The following is a 27,112-nucleotide window of genomic DNA, read 5'->3' on the forward strand; positions in this document are numbered from 1 at the left end:
AAATTTACATAACCCGTATAACATTGCCTTTTCTAACTAACAATATGCATCAGGTGCCCAGGTGAACTCTTGTTTGTCTTGACTGTTGTGCATCTTTTTCGTGGAAAATTGCCCAGTTTTTCTATGACGTTCTTGGGTCTGACTTCTTGTCCTCCTCGGCTGCTCTGTGCAGCTTGTGCAGTGCTATTTTAAGTGTCACTGAGCACTTTAAGGATGCTTCTAAAACTCATTCAGGTGGAACTTAAAAAGCAGTCTTGAGTGGTTGCAATCAGCTCAAGCAGCCTCATCAGATCCACAATGTGATGCAGATGTAAACAATAACTAAAGGTTAAAGGTTGACTGAAACCTCAGTGTGTAGTTTAACAGTCTTGTGATTTATAAAACTGCTTCTCTGGCTGCTACTTTACAAACATGTATAGCAAACAGCAGCTTTTAAACATTATACATGTTATAAATGTAATAACCTTAAAAAAAAAGATTTATGAACACTTGTTGCAACTTTACGATAACCTTCAAAATGATGGTTTACAAACCAATTATGGACCAAATACACCAGTAAACATTATGAGTTGTTGTACATTTGCTGATACACTCAGTGCCAAATGTAACTCAAATAACTCATTATAACCAAGGCATGCAGAACACCACCTCCAAACACACAGCATATCAAACCTTCAAGCAGATGGGCTACAGTGGTGGCACTCCTGTCAGCTAAGAACAGAAAACTTAAGGCTATAATTCACACAAAAAAACTGCATAATAAAAGACTAGAAATATGCTGCCTGGTCATTCTTGATTTGTGCTGCAATGGACATGAAAGCATGGATCCATCCTGGCTTGTATCAATGATTCAGGCTGCTGGTGGTGGTGGTGTAATAGTGTGGGGGGATATTTTCTTGGTCCACTTTGGGCCCTTCAATGGCAGGAAAGCATTGTTTAAAGTATTGTTGCTGTCTAAGTCCAATCTTTTACAGCAACAGTAAATGGATGGACTGGTACTTATATAGCAGCTTTCTTCTCAGAATAAGACCTCAAGGAGTTTTGTATTACGTGCCTCATTCACCCATTAGTACACAGTGCTTTTATCTACACCTAAGCACTTTTACCTAACATTCACTCACTCACAAGCCAATGGATGCAACTCAGGGGGGGATCAATCCACCAACCTTCTAATTGGTAGATAAACCACTCTTCCACCTGAGCCCTAGCCACAGTTGCCCCAGCTGTTTGCCCACCCTCTGATGGCTACTTACAGCAGGAGAGTGTGCCATGTCACAGAGCTCAAATCATTGAAAACTAGTTTCTTGAACATGACAATGAGTTCTAAAAAGCGTCCTCAGTCACTAGATCTCAATCCAACAGAGCACCTTTGGGATATGGTGAAACAGGAGATTCATTCATGCATGAGCAGCCAACAAATCGGCAACAACTGTGTGATGTGGTTGCCTCAATTTGGACAACAATCACTGAGAAAGGTTTTCAGCATGCCTTTGGATCCATGGCATAAAGAACTGAGGTGGTTCTGAAGGCAAAAAGGGGGTTCAACCCAGAACTAGCAAAGGTATATCTAGGCTGTGTACATTTTACTGACAAAGATAGGAAATGGCTGGACCTTTGCTAAAGCACATAAACCTATGATGATCTGAAGCCAAATGTAAACACACCCTGCATTTCTCTACATATGTCCTAAATACAAAGAATTAATTATAGGTCTTAGTTGCTCTAATGTGTGTCCAAACACCTCACCATCTCTCATTTCTGCCCTCTACCTTCTGCTTTACATCTTCAGCCCAGCACTGCCCCCTCACCTCACCCTCCTCACCCACCACTGCACCACAAGCAGTTAAAAGTGACCATATGGTAGCAAAATGACAGACTTAGGACAGGGTCCTGGACTTTCCCACCGCTCTAAAGACACCGTGACATTAGTTGTCTACATTGGATTACTTATTACCTTAGCAGGCGCTTCACATCAGGTCCAAGCAGCATTTGCTTACATCCTTTGATGTGTTTAGCAGCCAGAGGAGATCACTTTTGTCTGGAGGAGCTAAAGTTAGCTCCCACTGTGCTGATCATTTATTAAATGAAATATATGTCTCTATATGACTAATGAATAAGACAAATAACATCAGCATCCTACAGAATAAATAAACATTTCACCTTAGGAATTTGCCCAAGAACAACAATATTAATATACAGTTATTTTAGCTTTGATATGCTAATTTCAAGGAGGACAACAAAGCATAACGGGAGGTGAGCCTTAAACTGAAAAGAATAACTAATACAATCTGAGAAACACACTGTCTACAAGTCAAGTACCAAAAGTTTGGATTTTCTTAAATAAAGACTGCACAAGAAGGAATTACATAACACTAAATCACCAAAACAGGCAAAGAAGACTGTACAAAGGTTCTTGAGTTCACATGCATAAGTCAACATGATGGCATAAACAGACTGATGCACTGATCAAAGACGTGAACGTGCAGTTATACTTGCTCGAACCACTTCACTCGAACATAAAATTCTGCATTCACACACAAGTGAAGACACGCACACGCTCGCACAGATACGGTGGCTGCCCAGCTGCTACAGGCAATCAAGACGGAGCGTCGTGTTACAGAAGCCCGATGACTCTGCTCATTCCTTCCTGGCTGAGTCTTTGCCCTGCGCCTTACATCCCTCCGATAAACAGGACAGCATGCCAACTTATCTTACCACGCTTCTTCTCTCTACCTTCTATTAAACCCAAGGCCCCCAAATATACAGTAAGCTTCCACGTCTGCACCCTTACCAAACCCACCCACTATCCCGCCGCATGGCATTTGAGACTCTCGTTCTTTCATTCAGTCATTACCATCTTTACCCTATCACTCATCAAACTCATTACCCTATCACCATCTTTGCTCCTTATCACAACAAAACACAAACCAGACTAACTCTGTGGTCCCCTGAAATAACACCAATAAATTGGTCTGCATGTCCTTTATTTATGACCATTCACCTATAAAACCAGGCTATTTCAGTTGGGCAGATCTGCACCTACCCAGTAATCCCTTCACACCCCCTTCTTAGCGCCAGTTTCCTCTCTCATCATCCCGTTTCAAAACCCCCATTTTGGACCCCGAGGGCCTCGCTGCTCGCGACCCTAAAATACACATCGTGAGATTGGATGTGTTTCTACGTGGCTTATGGGGAACATTTCCTGATTGCGTTACATCACTCTATAACTGCTGAAGCCAGCAAATGTCCTTTAAAAAAAAAAAAAAAAGAGCTAGGTCCTTCAGTATCAAAAAAAAGTCTTCATGAGTTGGTTGTTCCCTCATAAGTTAGGTAAGTAATACGTTTCATCACCATTTTTTTAAACTGCAAATATCAGTGTGTGTTTCCCCACAGGAAAGAGCCAGCACTGAAAGAGCCTGCGATATTCTGTATCAGCCAAAGGAGATTCTTGATAGCTTACTCCTCAATAAACCATTTACAAACCGTAAATAAAATCCTGTCTAATTTTGAGTTTAAGCACCAAGAAAGCATTTGGTTCACTGTTTTAAATAATCAGGTCCTGTACTTAAGTAAAAGTAAAAATCTAAAATCACTTAGTTTTCAGTAGGTCTTTAACATCAAAGTTGCTGCAGTAAAATAAGCCCCAGAACGAGGAGCCGTCTTGATAACTGTCCAAATGTTTTAATTGGTGGTTACTAATAGAAGGTTTGGTTACCTTCTGAGGGCAACCTGATAAGTAAAAGAGGTCTTGAGATGATTAATTAGAGACAGAAGCCATACAGACATTTGAAACACTTTTTTTCTTTTTTGTTTTGAAAAATACTGGAGACATTTTGAGTGCTTGGGCCTAATAATAATTATTCAGTGGAACTGTTATCCAACTACTAAAACAAAATGGCTTTTTGAATGGTTAGCACTTGGTCTCAACCAGACACTGATATTTTTGTAAGGGATAAATGCAGCATATGTGAAAATACACAGAATCCTCTGGCAAGGGTCAACAATTTAGCACCAGAAGGTTTCTGCTTTCAGCGTCAAACAAATATTGAAATGGTTGGGACAGTGTGTAAAATGTAATTTTTTCACATTTTATTCGGTGTAGCAAATTGAAAACAAGACATCTCAAAAAATACACATGTAGTTCGACTTTTCTACAAGGAAGCTGTTCTGTTTCTGCAGGCTTTAGGATACAGAGCTGATAAGAAGCCGAATGTTTCCTCTCCTCTTTAGTCCAGAGGACGTGGTATCCATGTTTTCCAAAAGGAATTTCAAGTTTTGATTTGTCAAAACCCTTGACCCTTGTCTATTACTTCTGAAAAACAGTCTCTCTATATTTTATACTCAGTCATGTTACTGACCCCTTGCCAGCTAACCTAATTAGTTGCCAAATGTTCCTCCAGCAGGTTCTTTTTACCACCACTTATTTTTCCTGTCTTTTGTTGCCCCCATTGCAACTTTTTTTTAGATGTGTTGCCGTCATTAAATTTGTTTTCATGAAACAGAAAAATGTCTCAATATAAACATTTGAGACATTTATCCTATGTTCTATTGTGAATATTGGTTCCTGAGATTTGCAAATCATTACATTTTACAAAGGCTCCTCACATGGACTCATAATTCAGAAGCCCTCTACAGAAAAGGGCAGAGCAGGCTGTACCTGCTGCGGACACTCAGGTCGTTTGGAGTGGAGGGCCCACTCCTGAAGACCTTCTATGACTCTGTGGTGGCCTCAGCCATCTTCTATGGTGTGATCTGGTGGGGTGGCAGCATCTCTGCCGGGGACAGGAAGAGACTGAACAGGCTGATCAGAAGGGCCAGCTCTGTTCTAGGATGCCCTCTGGACCCAGTGGAGGTGGTGAGTGACAGGAGAATGGTGGCTAAGCTGTCATCCCTGTTGGACAACATCTCCCACCCCATGCAGGAAACTCTGACAGCACTGAGCAGCTCCTTCAGTGGCTGCGGCACCCACGGTGTGGGACGGAGAGATTTCGCAGGTCTTTCCTCCCCACTGCTGTCAGACTCCACAACAAAGACTCCAACTGATCAAACACACACATCCACACAGGTGCAATAACACTAAGTGCAATACTCTTTTCTAACATGGTTGTATTTTTAATCAGTTGTATATAGAATTTGTATTCTATTTTTATCCTGTTGTGTATTTTATTCTATTTTATTCTACTGTATATAGCATTTTATTTTATTCTATTCTGTACAGTTGTGTACTGTATTTATTCTTATTGTATTCTAATTTTTGCTACATAACTTTTGCACTGTCCACTTCCTGCTGTGACAAAACAAATTTCCCACGTGTGGGACTAATAAAGGTTATCTTATCTTATCTTATCTTATCTTATCTTACATTTTGGGAACTGGGGTTGTTGGACTATTGACATGTTTTGTGAGGTTTTGGTTTAATTGAAAAAGGGGAGTAAAATGGGATTTATTGAAATGCATTCTTGAAAGTATTAGCTATTAAAATTGACCAGAGTAAAAACCTGGTATGGTATTTGTAAAAAAAAAAAAAAAAAAGAAGAAGAAGAAGAAGAAGAAATAAATAAATAAAATTAATCCAATAGAATATAAAGTACAATCTCGCCTTTAAAATATAGTTGCATTAATATTTATCATACTTTATAAGTTCTTTATCATTTTATTAAATATAGTTCTTGACAGGTCCTTTCCTCCACTGGTTTTATCTTGAGAGTAAAACTTAAGACACATCATCACGACCATGCCTCCATGCTGTCAGACACAGTTGGAAACAGAGGAAGAGAGAGGGAATGTCGGATTTCAGATGCCTTCCCCGACAGTAATATATATATCACCTTGCATGTCAGTGGACACCGTGTGACCTGAGACATTCCAGCTGAGGATATAGACGGGGTAATGTAGATACCTCTTCGTTACATTATATGGCTGGGGAATGCAATTGCCAATATTCGCCTCTGGAAACCAACTCAGCTGGCTTTTGGCTTTTATCACAAGGGCAGGTTGAGTTCAGATGGTGATAGAGAGTGTGCTGTATACTCAGAGACAGTAAATACATTTCATTTAACCACCATTAACCCTCTCAGGCTCAAATTAAACTTTTTGTTGCTAATGCACAACCCAGTCCTGCAGTGGTACTTCTGAGTAAAAAAAACTCATAAAATACAGGGAGTGCAGAATTATTAGGCAAGTTGTATTTTTGAGGAATAATTTTATTATTGAACAACAACCATGTTCTCAATGAACCCAAAAAACTCATTAATATCAAAGCTGAATGTTTTTGGAAGTAGTTTTTAGTTTTAGCTATTTTAGGGGGATATCTGTGTGTGCAGGTGACTATTACTGTGCATAATTATTAGGCAACCTAACAAAAAACAAATATATACCCATTTCAATTATTTATTTTTACCAGTGAAACCAATATAACATCTCCACATTCACAAATATACATTTCTGACATTCAAAAACAAAACAAAGACAAATCAGCGACCAATATAGCCACCTTTCTTTGCAAGGACACTCAAAAGCCTGCCATCCATGGATTCTGTCAGTGTTTCGATCTGTTCACCATCAACATTGCGTGCAGCAGCAACCACAGCCTCCCAGACACTGTTCAGAGAGGTGTACTGTTTTCCCTCCTTGTAAATCTCACATTTGATGATGGACCACAGGTTCTCAATGGGGTTCAGATCAGGTGAACAAGGAGGCCATGTCATTAGTTTTTCTTCTTTTATACCCTTTCTTGCCAGCCACGCTGTGGAGTACTTGGACGCGTGTGATGGAGCATTGTCCTGCATGAAAATCATGTTTTTCTTGAAGGATGCAGACTTCTTCCTGTACCACTGCTTGAAGAAGGTGTCTTCCAGAAACTGGCAGTAGGACTGGGAGTTGAGCTTGACTCCATCCTCAACCCGAAAAGGCCCCACAAGCTCATCTTTGATGATACCAGCCCAAACCAGTACTCCACCTCCACCTTGCTGGCGTCTGAGTCGGACTGGAGCTCTCTGCCCTTTACCAATCCAGCCACGGGCCCATCCATCTGGCCCATCAAGACTCACTCTCATTTCATCAGTCCATAAAACCTTAGAAAAACCAGTCTTGAGATATTTCTTGGCCCAGTCTTGATGTTTCAGCTTGTGTGTCTTGTTCAGTGGTGGTCGTCTTTCAGCCTTTCTTACCTTGGCCATGTCTCTGAGTATTGCACACCTTGTGCTTTTGGGCACTCCAGTGATGTTGCAGCTCTGAAATATGGCCAAACTGGTGGCAAGTGGCATCTTGGCAGCTGCACGCTTGACTTTTCTCAGTTCATGGGCAGTTATTTTGCGCCTTGGTTTTTCCACACGCTTCTTGCGACCCTGTTGACTATTTTGAATGAAACGCTTGATTGTTCGATGATCACGCTTCAGAAGCTTTGCAATTTTGAGACTGCTGCATCCCTCTGCAAGATATCTCACTATTTTTGACTTTTCTGAGCCTGTCAAGTCCTTCTTTTGACCCATTTTGCCAAAGGAAAGGACGTTGCCTAATAATTATGCACACCTGATATAGGGTGTTGATGTCATTAGACCACACCCCTTCTCATTACAGAGATGCACATCACCTAATATGCTTAATTGGTAGTAGGCTTTCGAGCCTATACAGCTTGGAGTAAGACAACATGCATGAAGAGGATGATGTGGACAAAATACTCATTTGCCTAATAATTCTGCACTCCCTGTATGTATGTGGGGTAATCAGGTTGTTAGTTTTTAACTTGCAAATCGGCAATGCCTGCCTTTGAGAGGGTTAATCAAACACCAAATCCTCAAGTTGCTAACATAATCAGAAGAGCAATGAGATCTTGAGGGGAAAAAAAATGTCACATCAAACAAGCATGACAGCAGCTTGGAGTTCAAAGACAAATCTTGTGGTCACACAGCAGACATCTCAGTCCCTTCAATGCACATAATTGAGTGCTGTGTAATTATAAATGACAGCACCACAGAGTAAACAAGGACCTTTATTCACACATCCTTTGGCATTTGCCATCCTCCTGTTCCCTTTTTTTCTCACGGGGTCAACTTACAACACTGTAGTTTGCTCTCACACTGTCATCCACCAATTACCCATATATTTCATACTCTCACAGAAAGCCACACTAACAGAAACTGCACCTGTTGCTTCTCCCTGTGGTGTTACTGTATGTAGTAAGTAGTAGTAAGTAAGTAAGTTTATTTATTAAGCACTTTTCATAGACAGGTAGTCACAAAGCGCTGCACACAGAGATTAAAATAAACAGTACGATAAATAGCAAAATGCACAATATACACAATATAGAGTTTAAATGTAAATTAAAAATATAAAAATGTAAAAAGCATTGGTCAACAGAAAGCTTGTTTAAACAGTAAAGTTTTTAACTGTTTTTTAAAGGATTCCACAGAGTCAACCAAACGTAGTTGTAGAGGTAGACTGTTCCACAGCCTTGGTGCCACAGACTGAAAGGCTCTGTCCCCTTTCGTCTTCAGACGTGTTCTGGGAGCAACCAACAAACTCTGAGTCTGTGAGCGGAGACAGCGAGCAGTAGTGTATTTTGTGAGAAGCTTGGATAAATAATCTGGGGCTTGGCCATTTAGTGCTCTGTACGTTAAAACAATAATTTTAAAACGAATTCTAAAATCTATTGGGAGCCAATGTAAAGAACATAAAATAGGAGTGATGTGAGCTCGCTTGCTAGAGCGAGTTAGTAGTCTGGCTGCTGCGTTTTGTATAGCTTGGAGGCGAGAAAGAGATGATTTATCCAAGCTGGTAAACAGGGAATTACAATAATCTAAACGCGATGACACAAATGCATGGACAATTTTTTCCAGTTCAGCTAAGGAGACCATATGTCGCAATTTAGAAATATTCCTTAAATGAAAGAAACAGGAACGAGACAGAGATTTTACGTGTGAGTCAAGGCCCAGAGAAGAGTCAAGTATTACTCCAAGATTTCGAATATTTGGCTTAGCAGAAGAACAGAAAGGGACAAGAACCTGACTGATTTTAGAATATAGATCAGGAGGAGCTATGATCATGGTCTCTGTCTTGTTCATGTTTAAAACAAGGTAATTGTTAGAAAGCCAGTCAGAAACCTGAGTTAAGCACTGGACTAGGGTGGACAGCCTATCCAGCTGATGAGGCTTAAAGGACATATACAGCTGAATGTCATCGGCATAGAAATGATAAGACAGGTCACTAAAAGACTGAATAATGCCAGCTAGAGGAAGCATATAAAAAGAAAATAATAATGGACCCAATACTGAACCCTGTGGAACCCCGCAGGTTAGGGCAGCAGTGTTAGAGGAGAACCTATCAGTCCTAACAGAAAAAGTCCTGTCTGATAAGTAGGAAGAAAACCAGTCTAAGGCAGTTCCAGATACACCAGCCAGAACCTTCAGCCTGTTGAGTAGGATTTTGTGGTCGATGGTGTCAAAGGCAGCGCTAAGATCAAGCAAAATGATCACGGAACAATTTCCTGCATCAGATGCCATTAGTAGATCATTATAGACCCTTAAGAGAGCGGTCTCCGTAGAGTGCTGCTTTTGAAAGCCAGACTGAAAAGGGTCAAAAATCTGCAATCGGCATAGTAAGGACCTGAACTGATTTTCTACAATCTTTTCTAATAATTTACTTATAAATGGCAATCTTGAAATAGGACGATAACTACTAGGGGAAGTAGGATCTAAATTCTGTTTTTTTAACAGAGGGGTTACCTCAGCATGTTTAAAATAAGACGGAACACAGCCTTGCCTCAGTGAATTGTTGATGATGGATAGTAATGTGGGACCAATGCTGGTGAGAGTCCCAGACAGGACAGAGGGAGGTAATATATCTAAGGAGCATGATGAGGATTTCATTTTACCTATTACTGCAATTAAGTCACTGAGTGTGATTGGAGAAAAAGAAGTAAATGACCCGGGACAACAAGGGGCATCTTCATAAGGGGAGGCACTTGAAAAGATTTTGGATCTCAAGTCCATCACCTTATTTACAAAGTAATTGAGGAAAGTGCTACAGTCTTCGTCAGAAAGTAACACAGCATGCTGAGTTGGAGGAGAAACAATACTATTGATAGTATCAAATAGAATTCTTGGGTTATTTTTATGACGATTTATGAGATTATTGAAGTAAGAGGATCTGGCCTCTTTAACTGACTCATTATATAAGTGAAGAAGTTCTTTGAAGTGTTCCTGATGGACAACCAGCCCAGTGGACTTCCAGAGACGCTCTGCTTTTCGACAGGAGCGTCAAAGACCACGGGTTTGATTATTTAACCATGGTGTGCAGGAACTAACAGTGCAATGACTAGTTTTGAAAGGAGCAACCTGATTAAGAATGGCAAGACAGTGTTCATTAAAAGAATTAATAAGGATGTCAACCTCGTCAGAAGAAGGTTTCAAATTAAAAAGAGAAGAAAACTTTAAAATGACAGAGTCATCAACAAAGCGCCTGCGCCTAATAAAACTTTGAGGAAGAGACTCTGAATTGAATAATACATTAAAAAAGACTGACTTATGATCGCTAAAAGAAACATCATTTAAGTTCATGTGGTCAAGGGAAACACCACAGGTGAAGACCAAGTCCAGAGTATGCCCAGCTGTGTGAGTAGGACCTGATACATGTTGAACAAAGTTGAAAGAGTCCATAATGCTCAGGAACTCCTTAGTGGTACTATTTGATGAGTCCTCTGCATGAATGTTGAAGTCACCAACAATGATGACCTTGCCCAGTTTAATCGTGGAAGTTAAAAATTCTTGTAGGTCTGACAGAAAAGCTGCAGCAGACCCAGGTGGACGGTAAATTAAAATGCCGTATATGGGCTGTTCTCGTCCAATTTTTATCATAATCATCTCAAAAGAGTTGTAACAGCTTGAGGAGATCATCTGGCATAAGAATGTCTTTTTGAAAATTACCGCTGTTCCACCCCCTCGTCCAGTCATCCGAGGCGCACAGAGAAATGAACAGTCAGCGGGACACAGCTCTAAAAGATGTGAGACTTCATTCTCACGCTGCCATAGGCATAGATTTCAGGGGGGATGCAAGGTATAGAAATGTTTAAGAAGCACTACAAAGGGGAAAAAGTGCAACAGCATTACTCAGAGATAAATGCCTCCTATATAGTTCAGTCTTTATTCTTCAGTAATGGGTCTAAGCATGCTACACCCTCAACCTCTAGGGCAGATTGGCAAATAACTGCCATCTAATTTGTAAAGACAGCTTGCCAACATATAGCTCAATGAATCTTAGTCAGTCTGTGCCAATGAGCACAACTTGTCTGCACTGCATCTCTTTGCAATAGTAGACTTAACTGATTGCCACCTGGTTAATGCACTGGCTACATAGACGAGAGTGGTATCAAATCTGGTCCCTGTCTACAAAGTAACTCTTTCAGATCAAATTAGATCACAAGGTCAATGGACACAGTCACAGTACTTTTAGCCATGCTAAGGTCTACAGTCTATTTTCCCTTGTGTGACTGTAGCATTAAATAAGTTTATATTTGTAATCATCAACCGGTACCAAGATTTTTACTTTTTCTTTACAAGAAGTTATTTCCAATACAAGTTGATGTAGAAAAGGCAGAAACAAGTGCAAATTGGCCCAAATACCACATCTAAAGTGGCTCTCGCAATGCTCAAACCAAACCACAGTGCATGGATACCAACAGACAAATCATAGCAGGGGGGTAATTTCCAGTGGGTTTAGGGGGGTTATGACCCCCCCCCCCCCCCCCCCCCAACCAATATAACCCCCCAATAAAATTATGAATTATCTTGCATAAATAGGCTGTTCATTTTCTTTACTCATTTCAGTTATTACCAGCAAAATAGTTGCATATTTAATCATCTGGGAATTTACCCTGATTTATTTATTTATTTAGACAGAGATCTTGAATAGCTATAGATTTTTAATCCAGACTTTCATTAAAGAAAACTGCCTAATAATGTGCTTCTGGCTGACTACAGCGACTGCTTACATAAATGTTTGAGCTCCTGGATGGTGACGACTTCAAAACATCATGATACTAATAGAATATGAGATTTCAAGTGGAGAAAGTCAGTCTTAGAGCTAACGCAGATGTCACGGTCTGGAGTCTGTGGACTCCGTGTTTATGTTTTAAGTTTATTAATATTCTTTGGTTTTGTTTATTTTGGGTTGTTTGTGATTATTCCCAGTGTTTAGTGTTCTCTGTGCTCTCCTGTCCCACGTTTCAGGTTCCGATGTTCTGTCTCCCCAGTCTATGTTAAGTTTACGTGTCCAGAGTTCAGTCGGTGTGTTTTCCTATTTACTTTGAAGGTCCTTGTCTCTTGTCAGTGTTTCTAGTTTCGCTTCCCTTATTGTCTTTCCTCTTGTCTAATTACCCCAGCTGTTTCTCCCTCCTTTTTCTCATTCCCTGATTGTTTCTGTGTGTATATAAGCCCTGTGTTTTTACCTGCTTGTTGCTGGTTTGTTTGTGTTTTGCCCAGTCTCCATATGTTGCCATTTAAAGGTTTCAAGTTTGCTTTTGTTAGTTTTTTCCAGTTTAGATTCTGCACTTGCCATCATCACTCACATCAGAGGCTGTGCCTGCATCTTGGGTCCTAATTTCCACACTCCACACAGCCTGCCATCGCAGCTGTGACAGCAGGAGATCACTACTGAAGCAAGCTTGTGTTAAAAAGAGTTACAGTTATTTCTATCATTACGGATGATTCGTTTGTGTATTTTATTTTTGTATGTATTAATTTATTTATTTTTGTCAGGCGGGATTACTCATAATCTTATTGATGGCACTGCATGATTCTGATTGTGGATTTAGAAACTTTCTGATGGATTTTTTTTTTTATCATAAGGTGATAAGGCAAATTTAGACATTTCATATCACCTCATCTTACAACAACACATGAAAATGAAATAAGAAAAACTGTGAGACATCATTTTGACGCCACCAAGGAAATATCACAAACAAATCCAGAGATAGAGGCGCAATTCATGCATTGTCAAGAGGGAATTCTCAGCATTGGTGGTGGTATGAAAGCTCTCTTCCTGTAAAATTGTCCTCTGGTCTGATACAACTTTCTAAACAGATTTTTGTGGTCTCAAACTGACCCATTTGGCCTTTGCACTCAGTGAGCGGACATCTGAGTAGATTACATGTGGAAGTGATATGGAGAATATTCCATCCAGCTTGTGTGGGACCAGGGGGAGCTATTATCATAACCATAACACCAACAGAGACCTATATATGAGGGGCTGCCTATGTTTGAACCATCTCACTAAATAATATTTCAAAGACAAACAATATTTTAAAGACAAATACACTGCATCAGGTAGCTGAATAAATTAGATCATGTTTTTTAGAAAAAATATTTACTTATCTTTAACCTTATTTCACCTTTTGAATACTGTGGAAAATACAGAGCCCCGGCCAGGCAGTCACATGGTCTTACTTGGTGAAAGTAACTCAAAACCGACACCTTCTGCGTCCAAGAACATCTGATACAAGACACACAAACACACTCGTGGAGAAGAAGCCAACAGATCTCTCCATAAAATTTCCATTTTGTGCATATGAAAAAACACACATATGTATTTACACCAGATATGTCAGGTCACAAGTAAGAAGGTTAGGGAAGAATGCAGAACAGAAACTACAACTTTGTATTTTTAAATTTAAATATGAACTAAAATTGTGAAAATAAAATTTAAAAATGTTTAAAAAATGCCCCCTGAGGTCCCAACCCACGTTGGAAGTTGCACTGATCCTACTGCTTGGCCTCCACTGTGTAAGTCCAGCTGTTACATAAGATCTGCAGGTGCATTGTTGGCAGCCTCTAACAGGAACACCAGCCTCCGGGTTTTTGACGCCGCTTTGCCTGCATGGAGCCAGGCTGTATGTATAGTCCTGCACCTCTGATTTTGGCAGCATGGATTAATGGAAACGGCTGGGTAGGAGCATCCACAGCATCACAGGATCTTGCCCATCTGCTATGAAGACATGAGCTAAAAATACAACCCTGTCTCTGCAAGAGGAAGCGTAGTGGGGGTTTTGAGAAGGTTGCAGTGTCCACACTGGACATTGCAGCTACGTGCCACATGGGAGATATTCACCTCCCAGGTGTAGAAACGGCCCTGTTGTGATGTTCACATACGCTTTCCCTGCGTTACTATTGCATAACATTGCAATGAAATAATTTGTCACAGCTTATGTATGCACACGAACAACCACATGCTTCCTCATACACATATTTAATAAGCTTTTGTGAAGCCATAAATCTGTCTAGCTCAATTACAGTGTATTTCTGGAACAAATCCAAAGCCTCTCTTATCAAAAAGCTTTTCATTTATGTTTTTTGATTGGCGTGGAAGTACGCAGTACCCAGCCACAGAAAACTGTGAAGGTTTCACCCCAGTCCAAATAAGAAGAGCATAAACTCAAGTGATTCTAAAGAATAGCTTAACTGCCCTCATCTTAAAATCTGGAATATACCAAACTTGTCCGTTTAATTTCAAGTAAGGGAGCAAATATAGCAAACTCACAACCAATGAAGACACCAAACAGCGCCAAATAATCATCAAACCCCTCCCGAAACTGCAGCCAGACAGGCAACTTTTTCCGAGTCTGAACTTAATGCAGGAGCCACCTCCAGGCTCATGGAAGGCAACAGAATACAGGTGGTGCGTTACCTTGCACGGGAACAGAAATATTTCCACAGAATCCAAGAAAATAGAAAAATAAAACAGTGTCTTCTTTCAAGTCTTACACTGAGAACGCAATTCTTCTCCTTCCAGTGCGGGGCTGCAGGGCAGCTGTTGCTGGCGCAGTGTGGCGTCCTGCAGTGAAACCGGAGGAGTCGCTGCAGGTAAAATCAGACCTTTGACACTTCGGTACCGGAATCGCGTCCCGTTCCCACACCGCTGGTCGCTCCTGAGCGCATTTCCGAGCGTGAGACTCGATTACTATTATTTTGTGGCAGAGAGAAGAAAAGAACCGCGGCAGCGCAGATGAACGGAGCGCACGACGGTCTCTTCTCCCCAGCACGGACTCATGAGCGCATGATTCCTCTCACCTAAAAGTTTTGGAGCATAATCTGTTGAGCATTATAAAAATAAGGAACTGAGAGCTGAAGTAGTTTTAGGTTTTGCCAGAATGTGAAAAATCTGCACATTAAGACTTTCTGGTGGCATAATACGTTTGCATCAGCACTTGGGAGAGTGCTGATATAAACACAGAGGAGTTAAACATAGCCTGAAAACAGGACTGCAGGTGTTTGGTTGAATTTAAAGAAAAGAAAAGAAAAGAAAAAAAAAACTTAAAATCTCAGCTCTGTTCACCAATAAAATATTTAAATCAGAGGTGTTAAACTTATTGTATTTGAGTATTCTTGTATGTTTGTAATCCATTTATCTGATTTCAGAAATAAACATGAGCATATTTTGCAGGTTAGTACACGAGAAAAACAAATGTACAGTTTGAAAATCTGGATTAATTTTTTTCCCAGATGTTTATGAGCCTAAATAATAAGCATCTATATTCAAACTTTCTCTTACAATAACTTTTTCCACTATGAGCTATTATGTCAGCTGTGCGGCTGATACCATCCTTACAGACTGGAGCCAATAGAAATATATTGCATCAATAAGTGGGATGTGAGGATAATGGATGAAACTCCTGTGTGAACTCACTTATAGTGGGACACCTTCCCCTTCCTATCAGGCCATTCTGATGTCAACAGTTCGGTATTTAACAATGTGCATCAGTTTTGACCACTTTTGATAATTTACTGCCATTACAAAGAAGCACGAGGGTTATAAATCAAACTGCTGCTCTGAGTAAATTGGCAGTTTGGTTTACCATTCTGTATGTCCAGCTTCTCTCCAAAACACACTTTTTAAAGACATTCAGTTGAATGGACCCACTCGATGGCCCCAATTTAATGTTTGAAAGAATATTTGAACGAATAAAACATACTTATAGATTTAAGGTTCTCACCTAAGTATCTAAAACACATGTCTTTGCACCCCAATAAAAGACATGAAAGAAGTAAAGGACTTACTACGGACTACCACCGATTTTAGTGTTTTTCTTTATTTATAAAAAAAAAAAATCAAAACATGTATTATGCTGATGTTAAAAATCTATGTATGAAAAGTATCAAATGTTTAGTAAATGTGCTTCCCCCATGTCTATGACTCAAATTAAACCTGCATCCGCAGTTTAATGACAATAATATTAATATGAGGATGTCACCTCTTATCAAATTTATGGAGGGTCACATTATACAAACAACACACTTGGTTTAAAAATCATCCGCATATGCAGTCAGAGGGCCTGATTGTGAAAGTCCCTCATGTCGATGTGAAGGCTATATTTGGCTGAAAGGTGTGTAGTATGATTATACAAGGAAAATGATACCTGCGATTACAAATGTTAACTGGGTATCATTGGTTTCTTGGAAATGGAGCCTGCTACAAATTTCCCACCTTCTCCTCTCCCTCAGGCCAGCTTACTGTCTCAGTTTCAGAACACAGTGAGCAGCATATAAAATAAAATAATCCTAAATGATTAAATAGATCTGGCTTAAAAGTTTGATCAGTGATTCAGGTTGTATTTTGTTTGTCAATTATACAACTTAAGGCCTTGAATCCTTGACTACTAATAAATGAAAAAATGAAGAAGTACACATTTTAAAAAAGAATAATTACCATGAATATTTCACAGTATTATTTTTGGTTTGTGGTGAAATGAGCAGGATACTTTATGACCCAGATAACAACACCTCATATTCCAAATGTGACAAAACATCTCATATCTCATGTCTGGCCAGCATGAGTTGGACTTGGGGTTGATTGAAGACAGTCCAGCAATTTTATGGCATGTTCATTAAAACTGAGTCTAAAGGGGACACTTTCCAGAGTGAACAGCCAGGTGGCCCTGCGTCATGTCCTGTTGGGAGTTTTATGTTTTGTACTCATTTTTTCCCCTTTCCATTTAAGTTTTACTTCCACTCACTAGTAAAGTTTAGTCTATAACAACTAGCTGGCTAAGTTTAGATGATAAAACGGTTTTGTCTGGGTTACATACTAAACATAACTTAGTATTAATTGACACCTTGGGTATGAGTTTGGTAGATCCAGTTAATGATGGAGTCATCTTCAGGCAGCATTGCACCTCCTGTGTGTGCTGCAAAATTACCATCTATTCCCCCCCATGCAATAAAAGATCCTAAAATTAGAGTGAACTGAACTTTCTCAAACACTGAGCAACAGTTAACTGCAAAGTGTGGTGGTTTGGATTTATAATATCTCCTTTGATTTTCTTAATACTTTCCTCCTGACAACCACTGCATGGTACCAAAAACCCACTAGCTAACATTTTTAACAATGAAACTGAAATACACAAACCCATTTTGCAAAATAAAACCAAAACAAACAGAAGGGAAATATAAAGGACAAAAGTCCTTTATATTCTATACAAATTAAAACCATGGCCGTTTGACTGAGAAGCATAACTGAACATGATTTCTATCCCTGCAACCATTCAGTTCACATACGGATCCAACCTTTCTGCTGTGAGGTAACACTGCCCCCGTGTGTTACTTTACAAACACTTTACTTAGAACCCTGAAATTTAGTATTTTAATTGTGTTTAGTTTGGAAGTGACCAAATCAGCAATAAAAGGAGCAATAAGAAAAGTAATGCAGAAACAAAAAAAATCACAAAAACACAACCATTATTCCATTAGGATAAACCTAAACTCTATAAACTAAGGAAGCAAAAAAACAAAACAAAACGAAGCCCACATACCACGACAGCTATAGTTTCATTTCTCTGCAGATTTCATTTCTCGAAACTCACAAAGTGGCTTTGCTGCCTTGCACAGCTGTGCGTTGCAGACAAAAGCGTTTTATTATGGTTGCAAAATGGGAAGTGTCTTTATTTAAATAATTATTAAAGGCAAAGCTGTTTGTACCAAAATAGGAACCAGCAGGGTTATTCCATGAAACATTATGATCAGAGTCACTAAAACAAGAATGCTTTTAAATAAAGCATTCACTAAATTAAACTCCTGGAAACCTTTACATATTATATTATATGTTTAAAAAAAAGCCTCTCATGTTCAGTCCTCTGCACTGGGTCTGGTGTTCAGAGGGAGCTCTTCAGCCAAGAGAGAGAGGTCTGACTTCGCTCTTCTTGCAATGTTACTTAATGTTACTGGTCTGAGAAGCCATTTGAATTATCATAAAGGTACCTGAGTCACATTCTTAGATCACCATACAGAATTCAAAAATAAATGCATTTATCTATGCATTGCAACTGCAACTGCAACTCAAATTTCAATGTCTGAAATGTGCAGATATGCATCTAAGTAGCTAAGTTTTAGGTTGCTGCACATTATCAGAAATATAATGTACTTATTAAACGCTCGTTAATGTCACAGTTATATATAATGTTTTCAGGACATTTCATGTTGCTTGATGTATATGGCTTCATCTTGATATTTACATTTTTTTCTTTTGAATTATGTTTTTATTATTTTTACTATTATTTTGTAGAATTGTTATTTATGAATAATTGAGTTTAGTCACCAAAGTGTTTTCTAATTGCAAATTACAGGATTACAGTGAACAGTGATAGGAAACTCATAACTCTTCAATATATTTTAGTTTAATGGTTTAATGATCTGAAACATGTAAATGTGGCAAATGTACAATAAAAGAAAAGAAAAGAAAAGAAGGCAGGCAAATACTTTTTCACACAACTCTATGTTTCTCTATATTTTGTACCTATCCTTATGTATTATACATTTTCTTTATGAAGTAAAACTGTAGCTGCAGATATTTACTTAATTCTTTTACAGCAAATAAAAGAAACGCTGAAAGAAAAAGAGTATTGATATCGATTGTATTGATGCCAGTTCTGGTATTGTTATCAGATCCATAGTCGTGTAAGATCGATACTCAGTTTCTATCCTCTGAGGTCAGCCCACTGAATTGTATTAAATAAATTATTTTTTAGAAAATTAAAAAGAAAAGAAAAAAACACCTCAAACAAGCACTATGAAAAATGTCTAAAGCATTTTGTGTTGACTGTCACATACATATTTTTATTTATAGCCTATAACACATTTAAACAACAGAATTTGGCTCGTGGTACCTTAGAGACAGGTACATTTACAGATTTTCTACAATTCCAGATACACGTTTCGTGACGTGGTTTGTTGTGTAAACTATTTATTATTAAGTAAAAAATTACAGTCATTTAGCGGCTGTTAAAATGTGTTAAATTTGCAAATGTATGATGATTAACTCATAAATCATAACACACTGTTCTCCACTACATAAGCTGCAGTTATAGGTTAAAAATATCAGTATAGGTACTGGGAGAATACACTTGCGCTATGTAGAGCAGTAGCAGTCAGAAGTTGGCTAATTCAAAACACTGAGGGGAAGATTAATAATGTGACACCGTTACCATGGAGCCCTAACCACTACACACGGACTTTCAGGAAGAAATAGGTTTGTTTGTCTTCCTGTCGTTTTTTAGTTACTGTGTGAAACTAACATTTATAAAACAGAAGAGAAAAGCGCTTAGTCTAACCGCTAACAGAAAAAAACAAAACAAAAACGACCGAAATGTTTTATTTGCTGGGAAAGTTCCTGTTCCGACGCTACTTGCTGTTTATTAAAAGTGATACATGCGTTTTTCACTTTAGTTGTTAATATAATGATGTTTTTCCGATATTCAGACAGGAAAACATACGCATGGACTCGGAGTATTTAAAAAGAAACCTGGGTCAGTGCCTGGCGGACGGCCTGGCTGAAGTGGCCGAGCAGCGACCTGTGAACCCGATCCTGTATCTGGCTCACTGGCTTTACAAGTACAGCTCAAACCGTGAATACCAAACAGAGGTGAGCTCTTCTTTTATTCATTACTGCACCTGTTACAGTTTACAAGTCATGCTATTTTATGACAACACAGTCAGAAAAAATACCTGAATCAAAAGATGAGTAAATCGGGGCATTAATAGGGGGGAAAGCCAGACAGATCTAATTTTTGCATATATTTCTGGTTATTTGTTATAAGTGTTGGAGACTCAAGATTATTGTCAATGCCACAATTAAAAAAAATTGAGAATCGGCATCGTGGAAGAAAAAAATTCCCTGATAATAGTCGCTGTTTTGTTGTCCTGTCAGTAGGGGGTAGCATGCACAACTTATTGTCTAATATGATTAGACTATTATTTAATATGAGGCGCAGCCTTTGTCATAGTGCAGCGAACGTGAATGACAACCTTGTAAGTTTGGGAATTAAATTGTGGTTTTAGTGTCGTTAACGCCAAAGGTCTAGCTTAGACCTCTGCAGTTACTAACCCATAGTGTTGGTGACTTTTGCTCTGTGGCTGAGCTGCTGTGGTTCTGTTCATATCGTGTTTAGGAGACCAGCCCTGTGCTGTATAATAACAGGTGCAACACCATTAACTTACAAAATAATGGTTGGTGTGATCATCAGAAGCAATATTATTTTGAAATAAAAGTACCGAGTTAATGCAGTTCTGCTGTCTGTTTTGATATGGATGTTTGGCTTGGTGACATCTCCACAATTTTTAAAACTGGAAATTAATTATTCGTCTTTTTAGACAAAAGACACTGAAGGTTCCGTTAACATTTATAACTCATTGTTTTGTATTTGTCCTACCACTGTTAGTTGTATTGTTCTCAGCCTCAGTTGATAAACTTGGAAAATTTGGAAAAATTAATTTCCTTACATTGGGACATCCGCTGGGGGGGGGGGGGTTCTTTTCTCTTTTTTTGTACTTTGTAACTTAAATTTGACCTTTATAATCTGAAAACTGTCCAACTTAGAAGCCCTCAAAGTATTTTGAGTAAATTTTATTCCCACTCCAAGTGTCACAATTTAAAGCCAAATATGTCTTTGTGTTCTGTAACTAAAAATAAGCATTAGTGTCATTTGTTTAAGAAGCTACAAGTGCTCAAATCTAAATTATTTTCAGTGGAGTAAACACTTGGAGTATTTTACAGTGTCGCACTATTAGCATTCATCAGCCTTATGTGGCAGCATACAGTATTAAACAGAATCCAAATAGTTAAATTAGCACCATAATAACTACAAAAGTGTTGTAGTAAACAACAGCTGACAGTGAAACAGATGATTAGCTCTTGGAAGCTTCCACTGGCTGTTAAAGTGTGAGCAGTGAAACTATTTCACACTACTAGTGCCTTAAAGCCTCTGTCCTTACATAGGTTTTAAGGGCTGATATAAAGGATAAAAGAGGCTTAGACAGTCTAAGCTTTTCAGGCTGAAAAATGAAAAGCCAAGGTAACAAAAACCCAGTCACCTTTTTACCTTGACTCAGAAAGTACCAACAGATCCCTGCATGCCTATAGAGATCTACAGCCACTTTCGGATTACAAGGATTAAAAGGTCTAGGTGAAAGCTTTTGTAAGCTATGTAAGCATAGTTAGAAGCGTATTTGTTGTAACCACAATTTTATTTGTAGAAAAAGGCCAAACTGGCACTCCTGGAGAAAGAGCAGGCAAAAGCCAGAGAGGAGGAGTTACACCAGGCGAAGTTAAGGGAGGAGTCGCGAAAGGTCAGTGAGACCTGGGAGGAGTCGCAAACTACTTGTAAAACACAAAACTTTTAATCTAACCAAACATTTGTTTGTGTTTCTTACATCAAATTTAAAAAAATTAGTATGTATTGAGATGTTTTCTTATTTCTCCTGTTATCCTTTAAAATGACCAGTTGCTTATTTTCGTTTCAATCCTCTCCACTTGCTTCCAATTACTCCAAAATACTTTTAAGCAAATCGTTTAAAAGCATATAACATAAACACATCGACAGCTCTCTGAGAACAAGCCCACAGATTCTGAAGCACCCACCGCAGCCACAACAGGAGCCGTTGAGGACAGCAAACCCGTACAAGATGAGAAATCAAACACACCGAATCTGGAAAACCAGCAAGGCGCAGAAGATCGCCAAACTGAAGTGCAGGAAAATGTCACTGAAAAGGAGGTGATAAGAATTTATGAGTGCTTCTGGAGGTGGTGGCAATCTCTGTGATATTTTCTGATTGTCCCTTTCATTTCTGTTGTTTTTGGTTTTGAGCCATGAGTGCTTCTGGGTTTTTTTTTCTTTGGTGATGGGTCAGTCTACCAAGCTCACTCTAAACTGCATGACTTGCATCGTATGGTTTTTGAAAGAAACTACAAATCACTGACTATAAATGGTTTGAGATCTGCCAGGTGGACATCACAGATAAAGCAGCAACCAGTCCAGAGCCACCTGAAGGAAAACCTGCAGAGGCCGGTCATTCTTACCTATCTGAGGGGCAGGGCACAGAGGTCAAAGAGGAGTTTGAAGAGAAGCCTGATGAAAAAACTGAAGTGGAGACAAGGATGGAGCAAATACAAGAAAAAACAGAAATAGAGCCAAGTACGAACAGTGTTGAGGAAAAAACTGAAGAGGAGGAGAAGGAAGGAATTACCAGCCAAAAGGAAGAGAAGGAAGGTGACCAAGATGAGGATAAGGTCAGGAGAAATTTTGTCGTATTTGCCTGGATAATGTAAGAAATATCATTAAACAGGGGTCAAACACTGTCAAGAAAGAAATGGCACAACTTGATTTTGTTTGTGGTGCTAAAATAGTTTAGTTAGTAATTGTGGCTCTTATCTGCTTTGCAGGAGGTTGATCAATCTGTAAGTGCTGAACCTGAGAAGACTGGCCCACTACAGTCAACTCTCACACAAGATGGCAGTGATTCAAAATCAAATGAAACAGAAGATCAATACAGCAAGCAAAGTCCTCCTGACCTTGACTCTCACAACACAGAAAAGGTGAAGCGGGTGAAATGCAGACTGTGCGTTGAGGATTCAGTTTGGCACATATTCAGATCGAAGAGGCAAGAGGTGCAGGCTCAAGTACAAGAAAAGATGAAGGACAGATCAGCAGAGTGGTGAGGTAGATTTGAAATGAGTTAAAGTTCAGGCCAGGGGAGGACAGAGGAGACAAGGAACACAAATAAAGATGAGAAGAGCAAGAGTTTTCTGAGACAACACAGTCAGACTGAGCACAGGTAGAAACACAGAATTATTATGTTCTCCATAATCTAATCTGCTTTACTTTTCCTTTACCATAAGGCCCATGAAGAAGAAACTGGCAAACCTGAAGATGCCATCCAAGTGGAGTCAGCTTCAGCTCCACAGAGTGAGAACATCGAACCTGAGAAGACATCTGAATCTGAACAGGAGGCACAGGAATCAGGAATTCTCCTGGACCAAGAAAAGGTGGCATGACCTTCTTTTGAATTCCCTTTAATACTTTGCTCATTTTTTAAACATTGAAGTAGAAAATTTGCCCAGGGGAAGCAGCACTTTTGGGTTTCAGAATCAAAGGTCTGTTCAAAAGCTGGAAATAATAAAACAATGCTTAACCAGAACTTTTCTGGCCTCAGGCAGGTGATGAAGAACCGAAGAGCAAAAGCACTGATTCCTCACCTCCAGCTGAGGTTGAGGTAACAGCAGAGGAAATGATGCAGCGTGGGGAACCTGAGAGTTCACAGGAGGAACCTGAAAAGTCTCCGTCTAACGAGGAAGACTCCCAGGAGAAGGTTGACCTGAGGGAAAGCGTTACTCATCTATTGGTTCTCAAACTTTTTCTTGAGAGCACCCAGCAAATATGTTTGGTTTCTAGCAATTGCAAAATATCCAGTTTCAATTTTAGTGAAATAAAATATAATTTTTTTCTAAATCATTGGAATATCATTCCCACTCTCTGGTCATTTAGGGACCATTTCCAGTGTCTCTGTGTTTGAGAATCAGTGTCTACATCTATATTCTGACAAGTGTGATATATTGTTTTTCTTAATACTGATTAATTTGTAACTCAGCTTTGTTTGCTTTTCAGGACCAAGAAGAGGAAGAAGACCAAGCTTGATCACATCACATGTCCGAGCTTTTACCGAAGCTGAAATCATAAATGGTTACTAATGTGTGAATAAGAAAATACACAATAAATAGTGAGCCAACATAATTTATTATTGTTTATTCATTTGTCCTTTTTGTTTTTGCATAGCGTTAAAGATCCCCTCATTTTTAAAAGTTATGAAAACAACCCAGTCCACGTGCTTGTTTCCACATCACACTTGTGTAAGTAGCACAGTTGGCTTCCAGTCACGTTGCAGTGTCCGAAATCCCAATGGCACATCCACATGTTAAACTGAGATTAAAGGTGATTCCACATAAACTGCCCCCCCTTTTAGCAAGTGAATTTAAAATGAGCCTTAACTCAAACTTTGTGCAGAGCTAACGGAATGTGGAGTGACATACAAGCGAATAAAGAAAACCTTTAATGTGATAGTCTGCTTCAACCCATATTAGAGCAGACAATAGCTGAAACTGTAACTAGCTTTTTTAGTTGTAATGATAATATAAGTTTGCATGAGCTTTTATTGATCCTGTTATAGAAATGCTTGATTGTGTAAGCGTGCAAAGTAATTCTCGTCATGGCTGGCATTTCGACTGGATGACGCTGCAGTTTCCAGGCTGTTGAGTGACCTTTAGCCTGGAGGAGGGGCAACGTTTGGTGCATATGACTGGTTTGTATTGAATGTTTCCGCATCTGCGTTCCCCTTCTCGTCGCTGATGAAATACAGCTGTATTCAATCTGATCAGTATCTGCACCCAAGAGAGCCTGGGTTTGGGAAACGCTGGCAGATCAGCTGGAGTTGGAATTTAAATGCGCGTTTGAACGCGGCGCGGTCGAGAGTGCGCAACAACAGCGGAGCTGAGATGCTTTAATCAAGAACGGGCTGCAAAAAGAGGCTGTAATGGAACTCGTAACCAATGTTGTGGCCACTATCGGTGGCCTCGTTACCGGTGTAATGAATTTCTTCACTGACAGATTTCTCACACCGCCGCTGGAAGCAACTCTCAAATATTTAGAGGAGGCTGAACTCAAGTCCACGAAGGGAGGTGAGTCATATCTGTGTTTACCGAAATAAACCATGCAATTATAAAAATAGTTTGTTTTAAAATCGTTTTTACCTTCCAGCTGGGATTTGTTACGCATTTAGCCTGTTGCTGAACTTTTACCCTTTCACCTAATCTCTTTCCGTAGAAATAAAGACGTTCAAAGCCAAGTCTCTGTGGGAAAAGTCTGGAGCAGTTATCATGGCAGTCCGGCGTCCTGGATGATTTTTGTGCAGAGAGGTATTGTTCCAGTGACAGTTGGCTATCATAAACTATTGGCTTATTACTTTAAGCCTTTTGGATTTGCCTGCTACACAAAAGAGAAAGTTTGCCATACACATATTTTCCATTTCTTGTCAATTGTAGCCAAAAGGCAACATAGGGGAATGAATAAGGGAATGGATAACTTGTACAACATCAAACATTCGGTATCAGTTCAGGTATGGTGATTAAAATGATACAAACTATGAAAATGTCTGCACTGGAGGTGCAAAGTGGCTCTCAAATGCTGTGAAGTTCAGTCTTTCTTCATATAAAGTACCTACATACATATGTCTGCCTCTTGTAACTTGAACCTTTGAGTGTGGATTTGCATAGCATAAACTTGAGGTAGTTCTGGAGTATTTTAACCTGGTGTGGTTATAATCCTCTAAATCTAAGCTATGAAAGGCACGAGGATGTATATGTAAATCAGTAGCTCACCTCGCCCCCAGAAGTGTCTCAGTATATTTTATTTTCCCCCGTCAGAGAGGGCACATAATTGCAGTGCATCCACCTGACTTGGCTCTATTACATGAAATTGGCCTGAAAATTAAGTGTGGTCAAATAAGTATTTAGATTGTTGAATTAACAGAAAGTCATAATCCTCCTGTAATAATACAATCAAGTACTGTTCCACAATCCCTGCTTACCACACAAAATATGGGCAGTGTGGATTTAATAAATACAACATGACCCCTCAATTGTACCTTTCCGTTTGTAACCGTAGTTGCTAGCTGTTAAGATTCTTAATGCTCTTTGGCTGCAGGAAGCTGCAGAGCTGTCCTCTCTGAAACCTCAGCTGGATGAACTCGGGATTCCTCTGTACGCTGTTGTAAAGGAAGATGTCGGCACAGAGGTCAAGAACTTCAGGCCATACTTTCAGGGGGAAGTCTTCTTGGATGAAAAGGTAAACTTTATTATTTTCCTCTAATGAACTGTTCTACCATGGTCAAAAGTTATCTGCAAACTACATTTGGCCTGTTTTTAAGCATAACTGCTTCCAAATACACTTGGACCCATTTAGGGTGTGTGAAAAATCCCTTTAGCTCTGCATGAATTAACCAAGCATTCTGATATGCTTGCAGAGACGTTTTTATGGGCCTCGTGAGCGGAAGCTGGGTCTCCTGGCATTCCTGCGTGTTGGAGTGTGGATGAATGGCGTAAGGGCTTTCAGGAATGGCTTCGTGGGAAATGTTCTCGGAGAGGGTTTTGTCCTTGGTGGGGTCTTTGTCATCGGGCAAAGACAGCAGGTAAAAATTTCACATTAATTCAATGTCATTGGAATGGTTCTAATATATTGCAATACAAATTTCTTAAGAAGAGTGAAGCCATCATACTAGAAAATGTTTAGTATCTCTTGTCTGTTGGTCCTGCAGGGAATACTTTTGGAACACAGAGAGATTGAGTTTGGAGATAAAGTCAACATTGAAGATGTCCTCCAAGCTGTCAGAAAAATACCACGGGAACTACAGTCTTTGGAGAAGAAATAATTCTTTGTATTACTCGTGTTTTTGAACATCTCATAAAATTAACAAACACCTTTCAGATAACATAAAATCTACAGCATTGTCTAAATATATGGTATAGACAAAATTTCTTTCAAATGAGGACATTTGTACATTTGATAGTTTGCCTGTCTGTTTAAGATAAGGATGCATTTTGCAGTATGACTGTTTTTAAGAGTGAGTGTGTTAATGATGGCCTGTCTTTAAACTCTATAGAAGAAGCAGACCTGATGCTTAATGCTCATTTTCTTAAAACTGTGATACCACTATGCTGTCCTGGAAGTAATGAGGCTAGTCTTTTGAACAATAAAATACATTTCGGTGCTCGGCAGATTTGTATTCTTTTTGTTTTTTCTCTATGC

At 39.3% G+C, this 27,112-nt stretch overlaps 1 protein-coding gene and 1 pseudogene across 3 annotated transcripts; both read left to right on the forward strand.

Annotated features, from left to right (window-relative positions):
* The first annotated feature begins 19,440 nt into the window (after positions 1-19,440).
* Positions 19,441-24,046, forward strand: dydc2 (DPY30 domain containing 2). Of its 2 annotated transcripts, XM_084937245.1 has the most exons (9): positions 19,441-19,509; positions 19,740-19,902; positions 21,513-21,605; positions 21,860-22,030; positions 22,261-22,545; positions 22,699-22,851; positions 23,155-23,301; positions 23,469-23,624; positions 23,921-24,046. In XM_084937245.1, exons 2-9 carry the CDS (start codon positions 19,756-19,758, stop codon positions 23,948-23,950), a joined length of 1,182 nt encoding a protein of 393 aa, XP_084793371.1. In that variant the 5' UTR covers positions 19,441-19,509; positions 19,740-19,755; the 3' UTR covers positions 23,951-24,046. The 2 variants fall into 2 exon arrangements, with proteins under 2 accessions (XP_084793371.1, XP_084793372.1); XM_084937246.1 differs by lacking the exon at positions 21,860-22,030.
* A 543-nt stretch (positions 24,047-24,589) lies between these two features.
* On the forward strand, positions 24,590-27,081 carry LOC146381284 (peroxiredoxin-like 2A; annotated as a pseudogene). The gene is made up of 5 exons (XR_014801032.1): positions 24,590-24,987; positions 25,133-25,224; positions 26,012-26,152; positions 26,331-26,495; positions 26,622-27,081. The product of XR_014801032.1 is annotated as a peroxiredoxin-like 2A (transcript).
* The last annotated feature ends 31 nt before the right edge of the window (positions 27,082-27,112 follow it).

The sequence above is a fragment of the Perissodus microlepis genome, chromosome 8, assembly GCF_051167445.1.
Source record: "Perissodus microlepis isolate ML-2025 ecotype Zambia chromosome 8, ASM5116744v1, whole genome shotgun sequence".
Classification (NCBI taxonomy): Eukaryota; Metazoa; Chordata; class Actinopteri; order Cichliformes; family Cichlidae; genus Perissodus; species Perissodus microlepis.